The following is a 24,301-nucleotide window of genomic DNA, read 5'->3' as shown; positions in this document are numbered from 1 at the left end:
AGCTAGCGCAAATTATAAAATAGAACGGCCTTTTTGGACTGCAAGTATTATACAGGGTGCAATCATTTACTCAAGATGCAATTAAATTGAATCGAACTATGTATATGGTACAATGCCTATCAATGAGTTAAACACTTGTGATCACCACTCATTGCTTTTCTACCGATGCGTCTGGCTGTGCGGGGTAGCGACAGTACCGATCTGATATAGATGTTACGGTCCATGTTCCTGGATAATGGCATGAGATAAAATTCTAGCTAGTTTGTCAGAAACAATCGTACCTTCCAGGGCAGAGAATATAGAATATTCGTTGGTTTGCACACGAGACACGGTATGGGTTTCGAGTACCTTCCCAGGTACCCCTTTCTTAGAGGGTAGTTCAGATCTTTGATATGTGAATGTGAATGGCGGCTCTCCGATGAGTGTAAACACTATTTCCGCTTGATCGCCTAGAAAAAATGCCTGTGAGTAGATGTTTGACAATGAAGCTAAGTATAGAGAACTTGCCTTCGTGTATGTCCTGGAATATCTTCTTTCCATGACCAACTTGGGCCGAAGGAAGTGGATGAACCGTAAATCGAAGATCCGCGACGGCGGCTTTGCACATCTTCTGCTGGTGAGCAATGCTGCTAACCGTAAACAAACCCGGTTGTTGTTGGACAATAGAGAAGGGAGAAGTTTTCACGGTTTGCGTGAGTGATTTTCCGTTCACTTGATATCTACAATAAAGGAGCATGTAAGACAGAATGACAACCGGTAGCTATCTACGGACTCACGATATAGTCCATGGAGGAATGCCTTCGAGTTGGAATCGTGTAACGTCTCCGACACAAATGTCTTCGCGCCGCTCAAATGGTATTATAGCAGCCGTCTCTGCAACATCCACCCAAGTCGAGCGTAACAGTGGATCCAGAGCAGCTTGTTCGCAATTTGAAGCATCGGACACCTTTTCGATAGTGATTAAGTGAGGGCCAATAGAAGTAAAAGTATAGGAAGGAACATCAAGTCTCCAGGTGTTCGTTGGGATCTGGATTGTCGTTTTGTCGACATGGCTAGCAGCGATGTTCTTGATGGATAACTCCAGAGTGAACGGAGGAGTGCCTTCCAAAACCACCGCCCCGTCCGCTGCTGTATCCAAAGGGACCAATGCATCGTTAAGACAGTATGAGAGACGGTTACGATTTTTGAAGCGAGCGGAAGGCCGGATTGAAACCTGCTGCTCGAACAAAAGTCTTTGGGAGCGAGGAATGACCATGTCTTTGCTCTTGGACAAAGGATATGCAGCGTCGCCGATTTGTTTGACTTCATAATACATCCTTCCCGCTGTGGAAGTGTGCAACTGGAACCTAGTGCGAGGCTGTATGCTATTGAACACGGGCTCTCCCATGATTTTTGTTCCACCGGATTCACCGTTCTGTGCAATATTGTACATGATCTGGAAAGGAGGTCTGCCTTTGGAAACGATCAGTCATGATATCTTGATAGACATTGTGGCGGATGGTACCTGTTAAATCAAGGTCGACATGGTCATTCGTGCCTTCGCAAATTGGCCGGAGGATATGGGAACCATTGTAAACATCGAAAGTAGCAGGGGTTGACGGAGCCAGTTGGGCAGACGGTCTAGGAATCCATTCAACTGTATATGTCGACGAGTCTTCTGCGATTGTACCCTTGCATTCTGAGTCGAAAACCTGGAATATGAATCATCAATATCGATGTCCGATGTATACCTTGTACAAAGATTGTTTCTTACTGAAACAAGTTCATATACACCCTTTTCCCTGACTTGAATGTTTGCGTTTACGTCTGGCGCCCGGAGACGTTTGACATCGCCAGTACCCACTTTGCGGTATTCAATCCACCAGGGCTTAAAGGAGGCGTAAGCACAACTGCCCATTATGATGACACATCAAGATATATAATCTCACTTTCTCTCCTGTCAAGCGCAGAGGAAGATCCACTGGTTCGTTCTCAGTTACCACTATTCGCCGCTCAGACTCTTTGCCATAAAAGCGTGCAGTGGGCTATAAACTACTCAATAGAAAGCTTTTCGAAAGTTACAAAAAAGACGCACCACTACTCTTTTGACGATTGCTTTGAGCGGTGCCACGGTCAGCGGTCTCTTACACTTAGATGCATCCTCAACATTTACTGCAACATTTAAGCAATCTACCTGACAAGCAGCAAAACCAACTCACATAGATTGATCTCAAAGTTTCCGCTATTTCGTAGGAGTTCTTTAGGGATAGGGAGTTTGAGAGTTCTTCTTTTTTGACTAATATTTGGGATCTGGAGCGTTTCAGTATTTTCTGGTCCAATGATTTGCACCTCAAGATTCCATGGACCAGTCCCCTTGAGATTGAACGAAATTGGATCAGGTTACGCAGATGTCAAAGCCAGCACACATACTCTTAGATCAACATCCACGTCAACGAAGTCTCCCCAGCAAGTGGTGATGATATGCTTTTTATCCGCACTGAAGTCGGCTGACGCAACGGGATGTATCATCTGCTCGATGCTCGGGCCGTCCAGTTCTATCTTCTTCGTGTAGTGTGCATCGGTGATGGCTGTGAAAGTGAAAGTATAGTGACCACTGCTTTCGGGCTGGAAAGTTAATTCGTTGCGAGAAGAGTGGAACCTCTTCGCAATTTCACGCGCCGGTTCATTGTCTCGCTTAACAGTGTAATAAACCATGAAGGGAGGGGTTCCGTGCAATATGATCGTCGAAGAAATGCCTGTATCTCCTGAGCTGAAGATAATGTTAATATGATTGAATTCTCCTAACAGAGATTGATTACCATTCATGGATCCGTTTCCATTCAATCTCGGCGGATGGCATTGGCACTTGCACAACCTTACACGCGTCGGGGGCCATAACAGTTCCTGTACAGTACTGGATTGGAAGGGTAAGATACAAATTGAAGCAACATGAAGACACCCACTTTGCCTTTGACAGAGAGCAATCTGTATTCTCCCGGAGCGTATGCAGGCACACTTAATCCTGTTTCACCAGCTTTGATCTTGAAGTTTTTGTTCCATGGTTTCCCGCGTTTGACGTCACCATCAATCGGGGGGCGATAATTCAGAGTGATATCCCAAGGTGCGTCGAAAAGATCCGCCTTGATTGCTGTGACCTTAAGGTACTTTTCTTCTCCTACCGTCAGTTTCGTTGGAGAGTCAATAGTGCAGCCCGAGAATGAAACTGCAGGTTTTTGAAGGACCGTGAAGGATCGGGTTGTTTTGGTCTTGCTGACAAAGTTGGGCTCCGCAGTTGTAGATTCATATCCCATGCGCACCGTGTTTCCAACACCGTCCGTTATTTCTTCCAAAGCATAGAGATATGTTCCAGCTTTCTCAAGAGTTACAGTTAGTGGTATTGAAACCTTTTGAGCATCTGGAACTCTTGACAGAACCAACGCAGTTGTTGGTTCTTTAACATCAGAGGATGTAACCTCGCTATGACGTCTTTTTTTATCTTTGTGCTCTCCTTCTATGCCCTCGACCAAGAATTGTTCTCGATGCCCATTGACAGTCTTTAGCCAGCGCAGACTTAATGGTGGTACTCCATGCACGTTAATTTTTAGCTCTGGATGTGATTCCTGACCAGCGCATCGGATATTTTGTTTGGCTGACCCTTCATCTTCTGCAAATTCTACGCTGGGACAGGGAACGACCACAGCTTTTGAGACAACTAGTCGTGCCTCGACATTGGAAGAATCGTAAACTTGCTCTAAGCGAATGACTCCGGCACGGGAAACTGCAATGTGAATGAGAGATTGAGTTTGCTGAAGTGTGGTATGAATGCCTTGTGCTTCTGTGTCGTCGTCGTCATCATATTCATCATATTCATCCTCGAAGTTCAAGCTAGGACCCGATTGAGCTGCTACCATCATTTCCTTTTTATAGAGATCTTCTGCTGACTTCAAAGCCTTGGCATTCACCTCGTGGATTTCCACCTTCCCGACACCATCCTCATCATAGCCTAGCGGTGTTAAAGAGTACTTTAAACCAACAACATTGGTGTTGTTGAGAACAATGGGAAGAAGGATGTGCGTATTGGACGATGGCAAACAAAAGTTTAAATTTTCGGGATTAAGATGGGCTGTACTGATTGGAGACATTCGAACAGTGTGTTGGCCAAGAAGATGTGGGTCTCCAGAATTCGGTGCTGACGATATCATCCCAAAGCTTAGAGGCGCAATAAGTCCACGGAATAGTGAAACGTCCGGTGCTAGGAAACATTTACATGAGCATGAAGATTTAATTTCTATGATGATGTGGATAATACCTTGCACTTGTGATGTCAATGCAATACTGCCGAGGAGCGCAGGTGCGTTGATGCTGATCCCTCCAAACAACAACGCATCCAAGAACCACAGGGAACATATCTGTAGAATCACGCTGGCCTTGCTATAGGTTAGCCGAGGGATTCGAAGTTGAGATAGCACAACGCAATAGGCGAGATCGAAGAAAAGCCACTTCCGACATGTCGTCAGACGCCCATCGGATGCTGCTAGCGACCATACAAAGTCCAAAATTTTGATAGACTGCAGTACAACAGACAAAGCTGAGTAAAATTAGGGTAACATAGTTTGGGCAACTAACCTGGCACAGTAGACCGAGGCTCAGAAAATATAGCCTTTGTGTAGGTACATCGAGATACTTTTCGGGGATCAATGGGTTGGAGGGTGCTTTCTTTGCACCGGAAATAGGTGTGGACATTAGTTGGCCCAGTGCACAGTAATTGTGCGCACTCTATGTTAACCAGTAGTGTTCGGCCACGGAAAGCTCCCCAGGCTGGTGGGTACGGGGATAATCCAGGCTAGCCCACTGGAGATTGAAGAAGATTCGTTAGGGTAAACGTGAGCTTGAACAACCGACCACCACGTATATCCAAATGACGTGCCTGACGATGGTTTGGAGAGTCAGAAGGTAAAAGCTTTAGCCTTGGAACCTGTGAACCAAGTGTTTGTATACTGGAATTGTGGTCAAAGTTGCTCGCCTTTCAACGGCATTGTAGTTTAGTTTCACGTGATCGTTTACTTGTCGGTGTGAATTTGACTTTGTTTGTCCATCTTATCTTATCAGATTACGAATTAAGTAGCCCAAAAGTTTAATTTGGGCGTCTACCAAGCAGTCACCTAGAAATATATTCGTAATATCTTGGAATGTCTGCGCAGCATGTCTGGAGAGGGCTCCGAGAATTTAAGCGCTTGTCTTCTTATCGATCTCCAATGTAATTAATAGAAATCTTGCATTCTTCCCACGCAGACTCTGTGATGTGCCACTCTGCCACCATTGCCACTGCTTTCTCTATATAAAGCTTGTGCTTTCTTGACTCCATTCCCTTTGTTTCCCACTATTCTACCATGTCTTCTTTAGGTCATGAGGGATTGCCCCCTATCCCCAAGATCGATGGTGATGTCGACCTTATGCTAGACGTGTTCACGCACCAGTCCCTTCGATTAAATCCGGTCATGAACCACGATTATGGTGATAGCGACCGCCTTGCGGAATTAGGATCCAAAGTTCTTGATATGGTGGTCACCTATCATCTTTTCTCTGGAAGGCCTTTGTTGACCGCTCGCGATATCGAGGTGCGTTGAAGGGAGAACATGCGTATTGGAGATCTGACGCTAGGAGCTACAGATTAGGAAAGCAGAAGTCGTGTCAGATGAAAATATCGACTCGTGGCTCAAGGCGTATGGCCTCAAGGAAAAACTCCGTATTTCTCCTGATAAAGTTGAGGTTTTGCAGGATCCACAGGTACGACCTCAGCTATCCATTTCATTAGCTAACATGGCTCACAATTTTTCAGGAACTGCGCAAATACTTCTGCACATACATAGGCGCCCTTTATATCCGTAATGGTCTTGCTGTAATTCAGACCTGGATATCTTGTTTGATTGATCCTGGCGTTGATGTCAAGCTCCCTGACGCAGCATCTCCCAGTATCCATAGTAGTTCTCCGCCACCGAGCCATGTCGGTTACCAAGGTTCCTTTTCAACCGCAAGTTATTCGTCCCCTCCTTCTAGTCAATCCAGTATGGGAGGTTTTGCAAGTCCTCCTCCTGCACCTCCTGTTTCTATATATGCACCTCAGCCCTCGTTCCCTCCTCCTCCTCTTCCAGGAAATCCGCCGACAACTGTACCTTCATCGATGAGCCTGGTAACGTTGGCTCTCGTGAACCAGACTGCAGCTCAGAAAGGCCTTCAAGTGACCTATGCAGCAGATCAAGTTGGACCCTCTCACCAGCCTACCTGGACCGTCAAGTGCTTTAGTAAGTACCTTTATTTCAAACAGTGCCGATTTTTCTAAGGGATCAATGATTCACTCTCAGTCAACGGAGTCGAATATGGCCGCGGTATTGGCAAGAGCCAGAAGATAGCAAAGGAAGAAGCGGCTAAACAAGCTTGGACGACTATGGGATGGGGACCTTCTTAGTCAAATTGTGACAATCTAAGTAGTTCCCCCTTCCAAAGTCGTCGAAGTTGCGTTACTTCACAGCCTACGTGATTGGAAACTATATAGGTGCATACTTTTTTCATTGCTCTTTTCTGCTGCTCTCTCTCTACCAACATCCTCCGCGGTATGCGGATGTAACAACATGTCAGCCTTGTGTCGGTCAGTACTTCCTGGAATATGAATAAATTGTATGTATTAAAAATAAATCTTTCGGCGGTATGTACACACGACGCCATTCTTCACCCATAAAACCAAAATATGAAATATAAACCGAGAAGGAGCATCAATACTTTCAATTGAGGATCGAGACTGTTGAGACCTTGTGAAGCCTTATCCAACGTTACTTTAACCTCTCCTGCAACATCCGGTGCGGCAGGTTCACCTCCCAAAGTGCGGCCTTTGCCAGAGAATGCACTTGTTGCCGATGAACTGCCTGAACTGGTCGCATGTTTTCTGATTTTCTCAGTGAGTCCTCTGAGAAATTTAAAAATGTGAGAGTGGTTCAGTATGGAGAGAAAATGATCCCACGTACGCCCTGTCTGCACCTCTCAGGGTATCGATCTGGGTATTTCCCTTCAAGAAGGCAAACGTAGGCCTGATGCATAGTTAATATAACGATAAGGGCGATATAAAAATGTTTACATGGCAGTGACTTTGTACTTCTGTGCAACATCAGAGACGGCGTCGACGTCGCACTTTAGAAAGTTGACCGATGGGTATTGCTTGGCCAAAGCCTCAAAGGTGGGTGCAATGGCATGGCATGGACCACACCTAAAATATTTAGGATTATAATATAATAAGCCATGAGCCACCAGAGGACATGTATATCCTTTCGTACCAGGATGCGTGGAAGTCAATGACCTGAACAATTTCGATTAGTTCATTGAACACAACAGCAAATAACGGACGTACGGAGAGTTTGTCTTTGGATTTGGACAGGATTGTGTCGAGTTGGGATAGGGAAGTCAGATGTGTAATAGACATAATATTATTAAATAACTGAGAAGATGAGATGGATGTCAAGGTGGAAGCTGAAAGCTCATACGTTTACATTAGTCACCTCAGTGTCGGCTTTCTCGGCCCGCTTGTACCGTCCAGGCACGTCAGGGACGCTCAATCAACGCGCAATGACGCACGAGCATCCACCCAATCTTCACCACTCTCAAGATCTCAGGTCTCGACCACGACCACAAATGCCTCCAGCTTTTCGGGGAAGCAGCCACTCGCATAGGCTTTCGAACTCATACAGTTCACAACCGGTGTCATCAACACATTCGCCTCCTGAATACGGTTCTTCACGGTTCATGTCGGCCCCTGTCAGACCAATCCGTTTAACGGCACCACCATCGCATTGGGGTAAGCCTCTTCACGTACTCCGTAACGTGCTATTAATCAAAGAGAAATAAGCGCAAAATCCTAGGGAACGTCACCATGATCACGAGCAACACATTGGTGCAGAACCTGGAGTCAATCCTCGAAGTGGCGATTCTATCGCCGAGTACAGTCACTTCAAACAAGATTGCGTTATAGAAGTATATGATTATGACTCTGAAGATGTTTCATTCCAGAGATTCACCAACGCTGGACTGATTAGCTTCTTGAAAAAGAGAGAGGTCGACGAGTCCCGCGAACATGGCGAAATCCCTCCACGCATGGTTCGGTGGATAAACATTGGGGGCATTGACTGGAGTGTATTGAGTGCTATCGCGCTCAGATATAGTACGTCACGTGGATATATAATTGCTGCCTTCTCTCTGAATCTTATGGAAAGATCTCCACTCTCTCGCCTTGGAGGATATCTTGCACGAACGCGGTCATACTCATTCCAAAGCCGACTACTACCCCGGACATTTGTTCCTCCGCGTCCTCTGTCACACACTCAGCTTACCACATGCAACGGGAAATACAGCAAATGAATTGCCACAATACACTGAAGAAGGAAGTGCGAACGGTCTGGGAGATTTGTCTCGTGAGGTCTCCGATGATCCTGACCAGAAAAAGTTTGATGTCGAGGAAGGCGGAATGGACAATTCTCTCGAATCGAGTACACTGTATATGCTTTCCGATAAACCTAATGATGCCTTAGGATTCTCAACGACGTCTGTACCCAAACAGCAAACTATTAGAGCCAAAGGGAAGACGGCTGTCAACAACGTCTTGCCATCTTCCTTGAGAAAAAGATTCAGTGCTCTGAGCGGTATTGCTGGTCCCGTAGGTCCGTTTTCCTGATAATATTGAACTATCACATCTCATAATTGACCTCAGTCAAGAGAGGAAAAACGAAGACAAATCAGAGCGTTGACTGCAGGTGACCGCGTTTTTGTCAATCATGACCCAATGTTCATATTTCTGTTGCACGATGGTACGTTGTTTTATTCAATGCTTCTTCGAATACTTGAGCAATTTTTTTTCCTAAACAGGAACTGTCATTTCAATACATCCTACACTGAACCTACACTATACCGCACCGATTGCCGAACGACTGCACCGTGTCGATTCAGTGTTACGGACATCGGAAGATGCCTCATTGCTCGTAGAGAGCTTGCTTGATCTCGGTGGGTACCATTCCTGACGCTACCAAAGTTGGTTTGGCCCACTATTTATACGCAGTGGTGGACCGCGTTTTGGAGATAGTAGATGAATATCAAGTCAAGATTGACAAACTGGAGCATGACATTCTGCTAAACCCTGTAATGCGAAGCGTTCGGAGTCGTAAGCCACTGACAGTTTCTGTATAACTCCTTCAATGGATGCTGATAACACATGCTACAGTTCACATATTATCCGGGGATCTCATACTACACAAAAGAACGTTGGAGCCGATCAGAACGATGGTGTATGGACTGCGGCGCTACGATCTGGAAAGATCTCGTGCACTAGCAGATAACATTGCCCTGGAAATAGGGAGCTCTTCAGATACTGATTCCATTGAAACTGAAGGTAAGGCAACTGGGAAACAGAATGTCAATATAAAGAAGCACTCGAAGGCGACATTGCAGGCCCACAAAAGAAAGAGAAGGTTGAAACAACTGTTTGAAGCCGAGTACTTCGCGAGGCATGACGGTTCTAGGGATTCGCATCTGAACGAAGGGGATAGCGCTACAAGTCTAGCAAGCGGCCTGAGTGGATATCCGACAAAGCATCAGCATTCTATTGATCAGGAGAAGATCAAGCGAGCTAAAGAGGGAGGTACGAATGTGCATGGCTATTTCAGCTATAAAGCCAAAGTCTATTTGGTGAGTGAGTGAGATCATTGGAAGGAGTATTACTGATCCAAAAACAGGCGGATGTCAGCGACCATATGGATTTTGCCCTGACGAGCTTGGATATGTTTGCGGGGATTTCAGAAAACCTGATCAACTATGCATTCAATGTCAGTTCATGAATGGTTTGTAGGAACATGAGTTTGATACTTATCCTAGGTGGCCTCTTATGAGATGAATATTGTGATGTGAGGCATTTCAGATAACATATGAAGTATCCTTACGACCAGATAACAGGAATCGACTCACACTTGCTACGATAATTTTCCTTCCTCTTACCCTTCTCACAGGATACTTTGTGAGTTAATGTTGAAGCAAACACCAGAGATAAGTTGACCTCATCTTTTAGGGAATGAACTTTACACCGTTCTGGAGCGTCGATGCACACTCGGATGTATTGTAAGGCGTGTTTGCTGACTGTTTGAAGCATGCTGATTGGAGGGAACCGTAGCTTCTGGACGATTGCAGTTCCAGTCATGGCCGTCCTCGTCCCGATCTTCATGTACGATGATATACGCAAAGTATATTTGTACATGAAAAGGCGGGGGGAATCTGTTCGGGCTGGTGGCAGTGATAGCTAAAATAGGTGCCGTATAGATACCGCTTGTATTTGATGGAGATGATTTGATGCTGTTGCGGTGTATGACGCCACAAAAAGTCGAGGCCAGTGAGGTGTATGTTGTGACTGGGAAGCATTTTGGCTGTCTAACGGAGGCAGTATGAGATAGCAAGCCTGGAATAGCGACAGACGGCGGAAAGAGTGAATCGGAGAGAAATAGAACCGATTGAAGAGGACGATCTGGAGTCAAGACGAGACGAGCAAGAGGATCTGGTGGACGAACGGTGAAATGAACGGAGGTTGTGCGAGCACGGGAGTGATGTCATTCATAGATTCAGGAGAGCGTAAATTTCCCAGAAAGAACAAATGCAATCAACAGCCGCAAACAGTGTCACTGCCGGTGGCCTGCCCAGCCAACTCGCGCCTCTTTTTCTCGTCCCACTCTCCGCCTCCTCCGCCTCCTCCTCACCGCCGACAACAGCGCTGCATCGCAGTCGTCTGCGGCGCGTGTATCTTTTCTATCTCTCTTTCCGACGACTCGTGTCTGACGCCCCCACGCCTCGCAGTTCCCACCTGTCTTCTCCTGCCTCCAGTTCTGGATTCCACCCGCGGGCTCTGTTCCGTTTCATTCAATGCCCCTCTTGTCAAGCATTTTCTCGCGGAAGAACAAGCCGTCTCCCCGCGCAAAGCACGACGACCACAACGGCAGCATACACAGCAGCTCAGCTGCATCTGAACTAGACTCGACTCTTTCATCTCCAACTACTTCTTCCTACGCAGGCAAATCCTTATCTTCCTATCCTCCTTCTAGAGACCTGCTGCATCCAGATGCCGCTCGTGCGCACACAGCACACACACTTATTCCCCCACAACCTCCTTCTACACCAACCCCATCTAATGGCAGTCGTCTACGTCTGCCTTTTACCCGCAAAAAGTCGAACATCTCAGGAGTAAATTCACAGAGCAATGTTTCTGTGGAAACAAGTGCTCACAATTTCAACACTTCCCCCCGGCCACCACTTCCGTCCCGCGCCAGCACAGACGAACCCGTGGACCGCCGTCTCCGCCCCCCACCCTCTAGATCTGCCATCTTTGCAGCCTATGGCGATCCAAATAGCGCTCTTTCCACACGTTCTTTACCCAACGATCCAACTTCAGACTCTCGCAGCAATCCTTCGCAAAATAATCCACGTTCTCGACCATCCCTGTTTCCATGGGCAAAACATCAACAGTCTTCACCTTCCCCGTCTCCCTCAGGTCATAATTCTACGCCGAATATGTCACCCATTTCCACTGCATCGCCAAATAGCCCTGAGCCTGGTCAATCTTTCAATCTCAAGTCCTTCCGCCACATCCGACCGCCTTCCCCATCAAATGGCTCCAATGTTTCATTGGCCCCGCCAATTCCTCGCCCTCGCGGAGAGAGCATAAACTCTGATTCTTCCCAACGGATATCTGTCGCCGCTTTCCGCGAAGCTCAATCAAGGCGCAGTATGGCAGGATCTCCTTCTCCTTCCTTCCGTTCAACGAGTCCGTTACCTGGCGCGCCTCATCCCGGGGCGATGTCTGGGGAAGATTCTCGTGGCGGCAGTCCCCGGCCACCTCGTTCCCAACCTCCAGCTACTCTACAGCAAAGACGGCGTTCTAGCATGGCACTTGCATACACATCTGATTCCGATTCATCTGATTCATCCTCTGACGAGGAATCAGCAGACGAAAGGGGTCACCCAAAGGGTACTGGGAGACCATCATTCAATACACCTGGACGTTTTGACAAAGTGAAAGCGAAATCAGAATTAGGACATGGAAATATGTCATCAGTGCCGTCCAGATCGAAGGACACACCGTTTCCCCAGCGTGCGCCTAAATCCCACGTTGGACATTCTGGTTCCCAAACTCCATCTTCTCGCCCGGAGTTATCCATTCAGTCTGATATAACGAAGAAGATCTCAGAGTTGCCTCCTCGTTCTCAATCAAGCATGAGTCATTATACAGGTGGGGTTAGACCACGAGCCAGTGCTTCTGCCAGTGCAATATCTCCAACAGCAGCTGCAAAGAGAGCGAGCATATTGGCTGCGTCGGGCAATTCAAACTCTAATAACAGTGAGTCTTTTTCGTCAAACCCCCTAAAATTACCCTTTTTTAAGAAATACCTGTAGATATCATGTTTGAAAGTAGACCTAATCAGCCGCAGCCTCGCAAAGCGCCTCAACCACCGCCAACAAAAAGTTCACACATATCATCCAGCTCTGATTCGGAAGACGATGCACCATTAGCCAACCTTGTTGGACCCCGGAGACCTGGAAGTGCAATGTCGTCGTATTCCAATTTGCACGCAAGGTCTACTGGAAATGTCACTACCCGGTCAAATACCCATCTCCCCCCTAAACCTCTCATCGATATAAACGAACTTACTGCCCCGAAGCGCTCGTATACAGCTCCGGATGAGAATGATGCAGGATTCACCAAGGGGCCCACCTTGCTATCTCTTGGTAAGATGCCATCGCCAAACACTCAACCTCACCTAGTGGAGAGTCCAGTTTCTCCTTCTGGGTGGCACCCTAACCCGGATGGAGCTTCCTCTTTGATACGGAAGGACCCACCAGCGAACTTTATCTCACCGCCCGAGTCCCCTGCCCCAGAGTTGGAACATCACACTAACAAGGACGACACGCAAACGATTAGGGGTAGCATGGATGTGTTAGCTGTTTCACAAACATCGGAAATAAACCCCGAACAGAGAAGGGTGCCTATTACTGATCGCTTGACCAAGGTGGTTCAGACAAATTTGACATCTACAAGCTCTGTCCCAACAGCAGCCTACCCTTCTTCAATTCCTCCCGTCAATTCAGCGCCTTCTAACAAGGCAAGCGAAACCTCGGATGAAAGCTCGGAAGAAGAAGATAGTGACTCTGATGTGCCCCAGCAGCAAAAGTCGAAGTCACAAATTGAGCCAAAGTCAGCGCCATTTCCCCGTCAAACTCATGCACCATTGGCGATGCCAAAGGCGCACGGTCTTTCCAATGTCCCAACCAAGGCGGAACATAGTCCTGTTGATCAAGAGCTGGCACAATTACTTGGAAGTGCAGTCAACTTCATATCTCGAAATGGAGAGCCATCCGAAGAATCGTCTGAAAGTGAAAGTGAGGATGAAGATAATGACACATCCATTGGCAAAAGCAGCAATCCTCCCATCCTCGCTCCTATTCCTATCAAAGAACGTTCACCTCCACCAGCGTTTAGTGTCACCTCCAGACCACCTCTAACGAGGCCAACGCATACAGCTAATTCATCGACTACCGCCACCTCATCTAGCGGTACTGGATCTTCAGAGTACACTCCAAGACCGCGAAGTTCTACACTTCTGGCTGAATCCTCGTCATCGAATTCCTATGCACCGAGAAAATCCTTTACGAGCGACGACATTGCTTCTCAGGCTAATACCAGCCAGAACAAGTCTGAGCGAGGGAGCCCGTCGAGACCACCTGCTATTCGCCAACGAAGTTCAACTATGCTGACTGGAGTCCCTCTGTCGGCGCAGATGCCTAAGAATTTCCGTGCGCCTGAAAAGCCTTTTGCAGGTCGACGCAATAGTCCTGCAAGCTCTACTGGTGATTCCAGTAGTGGTCGGGCGCCGCTTACACCTCGTGATGGCAGTGACATCGTTGCTCAAGAAGAGACCAAACCCAAAGGTCACATGAAACGCAGGAGTGTTAGCTTCGAGGATGATCTTCAACAAGAACTAAAACCACCGAGTAGAAGTTATTTGAGGGAGTCTAGCAGAAGTGGGTCAGATGCCGGTGAGACCAGCAACGATGAGGATCGTAAGGAATACAGGAGGCGTGAACGAAGGCGGTCAGAGGCTAAGGCTGCAATTGAGGTACGTCCTTTTCTTCACTGAAATCTATTTGGACTGGTTGCTCACACATATTATTTTTTTAGCTTGGAAACGTTATTAACGGAAAGGGCCCTATTGTAGACGATGATGAAGATGACATGCCTATAAACCAGACTATGAACGCTCGGATGTCAACCCTAAACCCCATGATGGCAATGGGCAATCCAATGGCAATGCAAATGGGATTCGGTGGTCCACCAAACCCCACCCCATGGGCCAATGGCATGGGTCAGCCTCTACTTTCTCCTGCTCAATTCATGATTCCTCCTCCCGCGGACCCTAATTTCATGGCTGCTCACCAACAAGCAATGATGATAGCGAAGCAGGCGTATCAGATGGCCGTTGCGCAACAGGCCATGGCAGCTGCCGCTGATGAATGGGAGCGTGGTTCGACGGTTGGCGGATTAGGTGGAGGAAGCGTCTATGGTGGAGGAAGTGTCTACGGAGGAGGAAGCGTCTACGGTGGCTCTGCCGCACCTTCGATGATGTCTCCCCAGTTTAACATGATGAGCATGTTGCAAGGAGGTGCTTGGCAGAACTCAGCATCTGTCTATGGCGGCGGGGCTCGCTCAATGTACGCGGGGAGTATTGGCCCAGGAGATGCCATCAGTGGTTCTCGAAGCGAATATGGTGGACCAAGCAGCGGGCGTAACGGCGGTGGCAACTGGAGTTCCTCGCGAAGCTCTTACGGCGACTTTTCGAGTCCTTCTGCTGAACTGGCCCGCAATGGACAGCAAGGTGTTAGGCGTCCGGGAAACCAACCGCGTAGCTCTGGCTACTTTCCTCCAATGCCACCGATTCCTGCTTCGCAGTCTGCCAATGGCAGGTCGAGCCCAGATATGAGAGCCAACCCTCGATCAAGAACTGCTAGTCAGCCCGCACATCCTAGTCGGGGATTGCCACCTCGCAAAGCTGCCCCCCCTTCTAGCTGGAAGGCAGGCACATAGACCAAAAGGCATTTTTTTCATTGGTACTAATTCAAAGATCCATTTCCATTCTTTTGTTTGCCGGACCTCTTAACTGACGGTTCTTCGACACGGGATTTTTGTACGTTCAAATTGAAAAGGCCCCCTTTTTTATTTAATTCCGTTTCCTTCTTTTTTCACTCTTTCTTTAAAATATACTCCCATACTCTGGACATCTAATCAATCACATCACCATTATTCCCCACCATCATTGACTTTGTACCACTAGTGCCACTATTATTCGATAATATATTCGAAGGCGTTTGCATCTCGATTTCTATCACGTTTTGCTTTTCATTATACCTAAAGTTTACACGTATGTAGCACAACGACAATACCAGGGCGTTATTCAGCGCATAGAATTGAGCTTTCTTTGAAAAGTTTTGAATTGAAAGCAAAGTATAACAATTGATAGTACCACATGAAAAATTTCTACAGGAAATCTAGAAAAACAGGACAAGGACATTATAGATACAGTATGTGTGGACCCGGATTTAGGCCAATGAAAAGATGGATGGTTAATTTATGATGCAATTTGAATTGGTTGGGCGCTCTCGACCGCTTCGACTGAAATTGCAGTGACGTCAGCTTGAACTTTGTTGTCGGAAATTGACGAAATATTGGAAGAAGCCGACTGTGATGTGTTGTGAACGCCAGGCGGGGGGAAATCCACGCGGGTGCCCTCTGGAGTTACCCCACAAGCGCTGGAAAGAAAGAAATTAAAGGTCATCCATGACGTCAGCATGAAGGTTGTATGTAGAATTTGAGGATATGACAAAACGTACGCGATAATTTGGTCCCAATAACTCTCTGGCTCAAATTCATATTCATGCTCTCCTCCGAAGTCGGCATCTAATTGTGATGCTGGAACGAGCTCAAAGAGGTCGGGGTTAAAACGCATCTAAGGATAGCATGGCATAACTACACATCAATGCTCTGCACAGCACAACAACATTACACGGAGAACAGACCTTGTCCCGGGTTACAGGATCGAGGAAAGGGGCAATCCCTTTATAGAAAAAGTTGAGGAGGAATGGGAGGTTGACAACGATGGCACGACCAAGGGTTTCGACATAGTGTTGCTGGAGAATGTTCAACACCTTTCTTGCCACTGAGATTGAAGGGTTTGTACGCAGTGTGGTTGATTTATAGTCAACGATGATGACAAGGGATTCTTGACCGGGTGGCATCAAGTCTTTAGCGCGCTCCCTGGATTGGAAATACGGATGAGAGCCAATGACAAATTACTCTCGAAATGGCAAGCTTACAAACACCACACAAGATGTCGAAGCTGCCGAGGACTCGTCTCTGTGTTCTCTCTTCCCGGGCGCATATAAATAATAGGGCGACCGTCTTTATCGAAACCGTTGATGATGCTATAAAAGAAGGGATCAATGAAAATAGTTAGTCAAGTAGGAAGAGAGCTACTTACATTTTACCCGTCTCGCTTTCTATTTTAACTTCGTCTGGTCGAATAAGATCAGGTTTAAATTCTCTGCGCCACTCTAAGGTAGCCAGAATACGCTTCTTTGCATCTGGCAGGTCCCACTTGGCTGAGCGCATATACCGAGGGATTGTGTCGGGCTGATTTAGCCATCGGAGTTCCCAAGGATAGTAGTCGTCTGAAGAAGGAAGCATGACAGTACCTGCATACTTTTGACATTGATCGGTGAAAAGTTAGATTTTGTGCGCAGAGGATAGACCAGAAAATACATGCCTCGCGCAGCTCAGCCATCTTAGCCTGCTGCTCTTCGGAGTACTCGTAAATTGGACCGACGACGGTGCCAGGAGCGGGGGTGGTGAGGACGGTGGTAGTGGGAGACATTGGGCGAGACGGGAAGGAGCAGGAAGAGAACAAGGGCAAGTTCGGAGAAGGAGATGTGCAGCCTGGACGGGCGCTCGCTGATTGTCGACGCTACTCGTAAGCCAGCCAAGCTCGGGCCGAAACGTTTTGGCCGAGGAGCGCGCCTGCAGAATGAAATCTGATCAGCGCTGCACGCGAGATCCCACGTGACACATTCATCCAGAATACGGACGAAATAAAATAAAATATGGCCATGAAGCTTCAAAGGCGAGAGAAATATCCGTGCTATGCGCCGACCAAAGACGCCTCGTTTAATAGACCGTCTCAAAGCATCCTAGGCTGAGGCAGCAAGACAAGGAGGGCGCTACACGTGCAGTCATGTTGCAAATTTAAAACATGCATAAAGTGAAATTTGCGCCAAAGTTGACAAGTCCAAAAAAGGCAGTCGCCGGGCTCTTTCGACCTGGGCTCGTTTCTCCCAGCCTGGCTGTCAGACAACATCCATCGCCTCTTTCAACTCCGTCCGCCTCCCTCCTCCCTATTTCTTTCCGACCCTCCCTTCCTTTCTACATCCATCCCCATGGACAACAGGGGTGCTGACAGGCGGCCTCCCCGCTCAGCCCGCCCCACTTCCCATTCAGCCTCCCCCAACCCCCAGCAGCAGCAGCAGCAGCAGCAGCCCCGCCCGCCTATTCACCCATCAGAGGGCTCCAAGGCCGGCGTCTCTTTTCAAGATGTAGAGCAGGGCGACAGGAAGGGTCATCTTGACGACCATAGGCAGCGCAGCGCCTCCGCTTATGTCCCCCAGCTCTTGAGCGGCGATCCAGAGCACTCGGACCAGTTCGACCCTGCGCGTGTGGCGAGGAAGAAAAGTCTCGTGCGTCCAGATCGCGAGAAGATAGATCCAGGTCACAGGCAATGGCACTATCGCAGTCATGTAGCTCAGCTCGAGGAGGAGGGGGCAGGCAGAGTGGGCGTCATGCCGTCATGTGAGAATATTGCTCCCCCGTATTGCCCTTCCGTTTTCTTAATCCATCTCTTTCTCTCGCTTTACTAGCCACAGGAAACTACCCTCAGCTGCGCAGAGGTCGTTCTCTTCTTGCCCGAGAAGAGGATGTACACGAGTCAGGCCTTGCCCTTTTCAAACGCGGCCACACCCTTCGAAGGAAACGCCAGCAGCCTTCCACATCTTCTGCGCCTCCGATTCCAGAGCCCAAGAAAAAATCAGGGCTATGGAAGGGCCCTGGTCCTGGTGGTCCCTGGATGACTTACTGTATGCTCCTTACTATCTTGGTCCCCTCATTTCTCTTAAAGTCTTGTGGTAAGCCTATTTCTTTTCTAAACATCTTTCATCGGTTTTCATCTTGCAAAAAAAGGAATCCGCAGTCCAGAACAGCAGCGAGCCTGGAGGGAAAAGATGGGACTTTTATCCATTATTGGAGCACTGATGGCTGGCGTCGGTTTTCTCACCTTTGGTTTCACCATAAGTGTCTGTGGGAAACCTCCTAATCGATTTCATGGTGGTGCCATTGGTGACGACCACATTGGAAATGGCTCAGTTGTTATCCATGGCTATGATTACAACTTCACAAACTTCCGTCATCCAGCGGCCGGCAGTACCTTTAATGGTACCACCAACCCTTTGTTGACTGGTGGTTGGAATCTCGCTGGCAACGATGCTTCGTTTTTATTCCAAAAGACAAATCAAAACTGTTTGGGATTGATTACGCGCGCCTCTAGCTCCAGCATCACCGGCAATGGCAACCGTCTTGACTGGTACTTCCCCTGCAACATCTTCAGTCAGTACGGTGCATCTGGTGCCAACATTACGGGATACGAAACGCCGACGAATTGCCATCTTACCTCCAATGCTCGCGCATTACTGGAAAGAGTGCAAGTTCTTGGTCAGGTCTACTACACATGGGACGATATCAAGAATCCAAAACGCAACTTGGCTGTATACGGGTCGTGAGTACACTGCCATTTTATCTATCAACTTTCTTATTGATGATATTGCAGTACCGTTCTCGACCTCAACCTGCTCAACTGGCTCAGTGGGGCACAAGTAAACTACCCCAAGATCTTTGACGACATGAAAACACCCAACGGGACCTTCAATGGTAAAGATCTGACCATGCTCTTCGAGCGCAGCAAGCAGCAGCAACTTGGACATTGCTTGCAAGATATTGTCAACATTGGGTTCATCGACACCAACTCGATCGGTTGCGTTGCTTCGTCAGTCGTCTTGTACCTCTCCTTGATTTTCATCATTGGTGTTGTCGGCATTCGTTTCATTATGGCCGTCATGTTCCAGTGGTTCTTCTCTTGGAAGCTTGGGAATTTCCCTCGCGAAACTTACGAGCAGCGGATGCAAAGGTCTACTGAAATCGAAAACTGGACGAACGACATTTATCGCCCCGCTCCCAGTGAACTTCGTCCTAATGTCAACAAGAACGGCCTTCGGCCAGGAAAGGGCAATCGAAAGACATTCTTGCCCAGCCATTCTCGATTCACTCCATCCGATAATCTTTTGAAGACAACAGGAGGCAGACCGACTACCGCGTACGGCATGCTTGATTCATCAAACACAAACTATAAACGTTCCACAATGTATTCAACCAAAGGTGGGAAAGGCACACCACCTGACTCACCAAATTATAGACAGTCCAGGAGCACAATGTCACTTGCGGAAGGATCTCCTCGTGGTAATTTCGCCGACAATCCTTGCCCCTTCCCATTGATCAACGTCGTGCCACAACCTCCTATCGACTATGAGCCTTTTAATTTCCCTTTGGCACACACTATTTGCCTTGTCACAGCCTATTCCGAGTCGGTTGAAGGTTTACGGACGACTCTTGATTCTCTGGCGACTACAGATTACCCCAATAGTCACAAGGTTATTCTTGTCATTGCCGATGGTATGGTCAAGGGTGCTGGCAATACGATGACGACGCCGGAGATTTGTTTGACGATGATGAAGGAATTCATCATCCCTGTCAACGAAGTCGAACCTCACTCCTATGTCGCTATCGCTGACGGTCACAAACGACACAACATGGCCAAGGTGTATGCAGGTTATTATGATTATGATGACGCTACGACAGAACGCTCGAAACAGCAACGTGTTCCCATGGTCCTTGTCGCCAAATGTGGTAATCCTCTCGAGGCTAACGACCCCAAGCCAGGAAATCGTGGCAAGCGCGACAGCCAGATTGTGCTTATGGCATTCCTACAGAAGGTCATGTTTGACGAGCGTATGACGACATTCGAGTACGAATTCTTCAACTCTCTTTGGCGTGTTACAGGAGTCAGTCCAGATCGGTACGAGCTTGTGCTCTGTGTAGATGCGGATACAAAGGTTTTCCCGGATTCGTTGACGCGTATGGTCAGTTGTATGATTCATGACGAAGATATCATGGGTCTCTGTGGAGAAACGAAGATTGCGAACAAGGCAGAAACCTTTGTGACAATGATGCAAGGTGCGTTTTGCATATCTTATGATATAACTTCTCATTAATATTTTTTTTGTATGGTAAAGTCTTTGAGTACTATATCTCTCACCACATGACCAAGGCTTTCGAGTCTATGTTTGGAGGTGTAACTTGTTTGCCTGGTTGTTTCACCATGTACCGCATCAAGGCCCCTAAAGGCGACTCCGGTTATTGGGTGCCGATTCTCGCCAACCCCGATATCGTGGAGCACTATTCAGAGAATGTGGTCGATACCCTTCACAAAAAGAACTTGCTTTTGCTCGGAGAGGATCGATATCTCACGACCCTCATGTTGAAGACTTTCCCAAAGCGCAAGAATGTATTCTGCCCTCAGGCTGTTTGCAAGACTGTTGTTCCCGATACATTCCGCGTTTTACTGTCCCAACGTCGTCGCTGGATCAACTCAACGATACACAATTTGGCAGAACTTTTGTTAGTTCGCGATCTTTGCGGTACTTTCTGTTTCTCAATGCAATTCGTGGTTGGAATGGAATTGGCTGGAACCCTCGTCCTCCCTGCGGCTATCGCCTTTACCCTATACCTCATCGTAGTCTCTATCATTCCGGGAGGAACAAACACCACTATTCCTTTGATCCTTTTGGCCATTGTGCTTGGTCTTCCGGGTCTGTTGATTGTTGTCACCTCGCGCAAAATTGCCTACGTAGGTTGGATGTTGGTCTATCTCATCTCTCTGCCCATTTGGAACGGACTGCTTCCCGCTTATGCCTTTTGGCACTTCGACGACTTCTCATGGGGAGAAACAAGAAAGGTCCTCGGTGATAAAGGTGGTGATCACGGTGATAAGGAGGGAGAGTTCGATTCTTCGCATATTGTGATGAAACGATGGGCAGAATTTGAGCGTGACCGTCGCTGGAAGAGCGGGACGCAGTCAAGAGATTCTACCTACGAGAGGAAGTGAGTTTTTTTTTTCTTGAAATTTTTCAACGTATGCTAATATATATTTTCTTCAAGGACTGATAGTAACCGTTATTCGCTGGCATCCAATTCTGACCTTACACATCAACCACCTGCATTTGACGCGAGTACTTTGGAATCTGCGAATTATAGCAACCCTCGTCCAAGACATGATAGCAATGCCCTGCTAATGCTCCCTGCTCCGCTAGCCGTCAGCAACAGGCAGTTAATGTCTTCCGCGTCTTCTGTTGGAATGTCAAGGTCAAGCGAAGATGCCAATTACCCCCCGGATAATGGCTCGGGATCCAACCTCCGTCTAATTCCAAGTCCCCAGACGAATGATAGTTACACGACAGAGACATCCGAGTCTCCGTCGGCCAATCAACGCCTCCTTTCTCCAACCTCTCCCTTCGACCCGCGCTTCAGCCGACAAGGCCCGAGTCCTCAACCGCCCTCCGATCCGCAAAACCCGTTCCGATCACAAACGACATCACCTACGAATTACGACGAACACACACCATTTGTGCCGGACTACGATGACCCCACCGGACGAGGGGGACGAGGAGTGCGGCTTATGGACTCTGGACCTGTTCCTGGTCCGGAAGGTGTGCGCCGTGTTGCACGACAAGCAGGCAGACGGCCAACATCGCAAGCTCCTCCCCAAAACCGTTACTCTCGAAGTTCGACGGTGTTTTCTCTCCCGCCGGGTGCAGCACCACCGCAGCCAAATTATGGCAGCCCTCCACAGTGATGGACACTCTTATATATTTTTTTTCTCTGTTTACATACACACGGACCCATTCCCCTTGCACGTCTCTTTTCCAGCTTATGTTTCAATTTGACACTTTCTATCGGACCCGTTGTTCATTTTATATTTTCCACGACTCGTAGTTTCTGAGGATTCGGAATAGGTTTTACGAGTGAGTGGATCACTGTAGTCTCTTTATGGGGGAGATCAGAAACGTAATAGTGCACTTCACGACATTCTAGTTGGCTCGACTGGCTACCTTTATATATACAAGTATCATCTAAATAGTACACCTTTGACGACCATTGCTCTACTTGAGTTGGAGCAGCAACTTGGAATTTGTTTGATGCTGTGATCCCGCCCTTGGCACATGTTTGGTTGCGGCCTAAAATGGCACAAGCAATTGATGGTATAGACACGCTCCAGCGGTCGAACAGCTCTCTGTCACTTCCGCCTGTCCTCTTGTCCCCTCCGCCATGGCCAATCTCTCCAACTCACCAATAACCCAGGTATCCCAAGTGCCTACGCACACCAACCTCCAGCCTCAACTCCTCACAAGGCTGTTTTTGGATCTTCGCGGCAGGCGCTTCGAGGTCGACCGAGAGACAATCATGAACCTACCGGAATCCGTTCTGTTATGTTTGTTTCCCAATGGACTGGTCCTGAGTAGGCAGAGCATAGCGCTGTCTGACGGTGGTGGTGACGATGAGGAAGAAGAGGTGTACGGCGTTGACGTTCGTGAAACAATAGAAGCTTATGTAGAGTTCTTTCCAGCTGACGTTTAACCTTAGTTCGATCCCGACTGCTTCCAATTTGTTCTTACCTTTTTCCGGAATGCTTCAGATAACTTTTATGGCACTGCAACCAACCCCGGACTCTTTGGCGCGCAGCAGCATCTCTTCGAATCCCCGGATTTCAGTCCGCAAACCTCCCAAAACCCATTGTTGTCCAAGCAGGCTATCATTGTTCTCAGAGAAGAGCTGGAATATTTCTCCATTCCACCAAAGGATGGGAAGGCTGCTACTGATCACAATGGTATTGCGAATGATACAATGCTTGACATCAAGCGACGGTCTGGTGACTACCTCATTGACAAACGCAATATTTTCACCGCACTGCAGCGCAACGTGAACAAGGAGAACAATGTCGCCGAACAACATCTTATTGATATGTTATGTATGAGGTATACACATGTTTTGGTTCCTTTTTCTTTGTGAGCAAACACGCTGATTTCATCGTTGTTCCAGTGGATTTGATCGTGAGGATGAGTGGGGCTTCCGTGCACTGGAGCCATCCCGATGCTGTATATCATCAATAGCGCTTGTTCTCTTGAAAACAGGCATCATTCATCATCCCAACGGCGAGAAGCAGGTTGAAATCGATGGTGCACAAATGGCGACGGCCCAGAAACTCCTGTTGTTCTGGCGGAAACCCGCTGTATGTATTTAGGCATCACTCTCGCTACTTGTAAGCACACTAATGCACTGCCTTAGCGTAAATGTTGGTGGGACGGATTAGACATTGAATTACCTGCAGTAGGCGATCAACCCAGCCTCACAGTAAAACTATGGGCAAGACGGGTCTGGACGCTAGAGCTGAGCCTTGTAAGCCTGTGCATATTTTTTGGGTTTGCAGCGGGAATTAACTTGATTTCTAGGTTTGACGGACGCGACTGGATTGTTCTTTTTAATTGAAATATCTACACGGCTAAATACCTTCCCTTTGATACCCTCGCCTCCGTACATGGATCTTGCCCTGCTACATCAGATGTGTGTTTGTTAGAAAGCCTACATCGTTTTCGAAATAATCAGCCATCGATCACATAATCCAAGCTCGTAGTAACAATGCCGGGTTAGAAGACGATGAAACAAACCCAGCCACCCTGGAAACGCTTTGTACGCATATTCTTGTGGTGGCCCAGTAGAGCCTCGGAAGTCTTTATACGATGTGTGATAAAATTGAGCATGGCCGTGCCACTGAGTGTACTCGTGTGTAGGTCGCAGCAGACGAGCATGCTCCTGCAGCGTGTTTCTTGTTGAGGATCTATTTTGAATGTGGCCTTGAAAGGAGAAAGGTGGTAATTGATGTCGGACTTTTATAGGAAGCGATTTGATGGTACTCTGGCCGGAATACAAAAGTCGGCCTCCTCTGTCTCGTTCACTTACTTATTTACAGCCTGACATTTGTGGCGT

General features: G+C 47.8%; 8 protein-coding genes across 8 annotated transcripts; 5 read left to right on the top strand and 3 right to left on the bottom strand.

Annotated features, from left to right (window-relative positions):
- Positions 1-148: 148 nt before the first annotated feature.
- On the bottom strand, positions 149-4,722 carry JR316_0000546 (Nucleoporin; the record flags this gene model as incomplete). Its single annotated transcript, XM_047886360.1, has 14 exons — positions 149-228; positions 282-449; positions 508-719; positions 777-1,452; positions 1,505-1,691; positions 1,754-1,867; positions 1,929-2,024; positions 2,075-2,151; positions 2,199-2,352; positions 2,410-2,749; positions 2,799-2,893; positions 2,943-4,231; positions 4,289-4,547; positions 4,606-4,722. The coding sequence occupies 14 exons, from the start codon at positions 4,720-4,722 to the stop codon at positions 149-151; spliced, it is 3,864 nt and encodes a 1,287-aa protein (XP_047754106.1).
- A 647-nt stretch (positions 4,723-5,369) lies between these two features.
- On the top strand, positions 5,370-6,445 carry JR316_0000545 (Ribonuclease 3; the record flags this gene model as incomplete). The annotated part of the gene is made up of 4 exons (XM_047886359.1): positions 5,370-5,597; positions 5,650-5,766; positions 5,819-6,281; positions 6,342-6,445. The coding sequence occupies 4 exons, from the start codon at positions 5,370-5,372 to the stop codon at positions 6,443-6,445; spliced, it is 912 nt and encodes a 303-aa protein (XP_047754105.1).
- A 260-nt stretch (positions 6,446-6,705) lies between these two features.
- Positions 6,706-7,450, bottom strand: JR316_0000544 (Peptide-N(4)-(N-acetyl-beta-glucosaminyl)asparagine amidase; the record flags this gene model as incomplete). Its single annotated transcript, XM_047886358.1, has 5 exons — positions 6,706-6,940; positions 6,999-7,061; positions 7,109-7,237; positions 7,305-7,327; positions 7,379-7,450. The coding sequence occupies 5 exons, from the start codon at positions 7,448-7,450 to the stop codon at positions 6,706-6,708; spliced, it is 522 nt and encodes a 173-aa protein (XP_047754104.1).
- Positions 7,451-7,659: 209 nt separating this feature from the next.
- On the top strand, positions 7,660-9,851 carry JR316_0000543 (uncharacterized protein; the record flags this gene model as incomplete). Its single annotated transcript, XM_047886357.1, has 8 exons — positions 7,660-7,822; positions 7,874-8,185; positions 8,238-8,677; positions 8,732-8,828; positions 8,887-9,021; positions 9,077-9,178; positions 9,239-9,702; positions 9,750-9,851. The coding sequence occupies 8 exons, from the start codon at positions 7,660-7,662 to the stop codon at positions 9,849-9,851; spliced, it is 1,815 nt and encodes a 604-aa protein (XP_047754103.1).
- Positions 9,852-10,920: 1,069 nt separating this feature from the next.
- Positions 10,921-15,133, top strand: JR316_0000542 (uncharacterized protein; the record flags this gene model as incomplete). The annotated part of the gene is made up of 3 exons (XM_047886356.1): positions 10,921-12,391; positions 12,448-14,168; positions 14,231-15,133. 3 exons carry the CDS (start codon positions 10,921-10,923, stop codon positions 15,131-15,133), a joined length of 4,095 nt encoding a protein of 1,364 aa, XP_047754102.1.
- A 541-nt stretch (positions 15,134-15,674) lies between these two features.
- On the bottom strand, positions 15,675-16,976 carry JR316_0000541 (CRAL-TRIO domain-containing protein C23B6.04c; the record flags this gene model as incomplete). Its single annotated transcript, XM_047886355.1, has 6 exons — positions 15,675-15,855; positions 15,937-16,052; positions 16,123-16,360; positions 16,420-16,527; positions 16,584-16,804; positions 16,869-16,976. The coding sequence occupies 6 exons, from the start codon at positions 16,974-16,976 to the stop codon at positions 15,675-15,677; spliced, it is 972 nt and encodes a 323-aa protein (XP_047754101.1).
- Positions 16,977-17,535: 559 nt separating this feature from the next.
- JR316_0000540 (Chitin synthase 3) lies at positions 17,536-22,112 on the top strand (the record flags this gene model as incomplete). The annotated part of the gene is made up of 6 exons (XM_047886354.1): positions 17,536-17,944; positions 18,013-18,276; positions 18,332-18,923; positions 18,975-20,434; positions 20,494-21,361; positions 21,419-22,112. 6 exons carry the CDS (start codon positions 17,536-17,538, stop codon positions 22,110-22,112), a joined length of 4,287 nt encoding a protein of 1,428 aa, XP_047754100.1.
- Positions 22,113-22,585: 473 nt separating this feature from the next.
- JR316_0000539 (WHI2-like protein P4H10.16c) lies at positions 22,586-23,772 on the top strand (the record flags this gene model as incomplete). The annotated part of the gene is made up of 5 exons (XM_047886353.1): positions 22,586-22,843; positions 22,901-23,292; positions 23,357-23,546; positions 23,603-23,713; positions 23,767-23,772. The coding sequence occupies 5 exons, from the start codon at positions 22,586-22,588 to the stop codon at positions 23,770-23,772; spliced, it is 957 nt and encodes a 318-aa protein (XP_047754099.1).
- Between the last annotated feature and the right edge of the window lie 529 nt (positions 23,773-24,301).

The sequence above is a fragment of the Psilocybe cubensis genome, chromosome 1, assembly GCF_017499595.1.
Source record: "Psilocybe cubensis strain MGC-MH-2018 chromosome 1, whole genome shotgun sequence".
NCBI lineage: Eukaryota > Fungi > Basidiomycota > Agaricomycetes > Agaricales > Agrocybaceae > Psilocybe > Psilocybe cubensis.
This window is presented reverse-complemented; position numbering and strand designations above follow the sequence as displayed.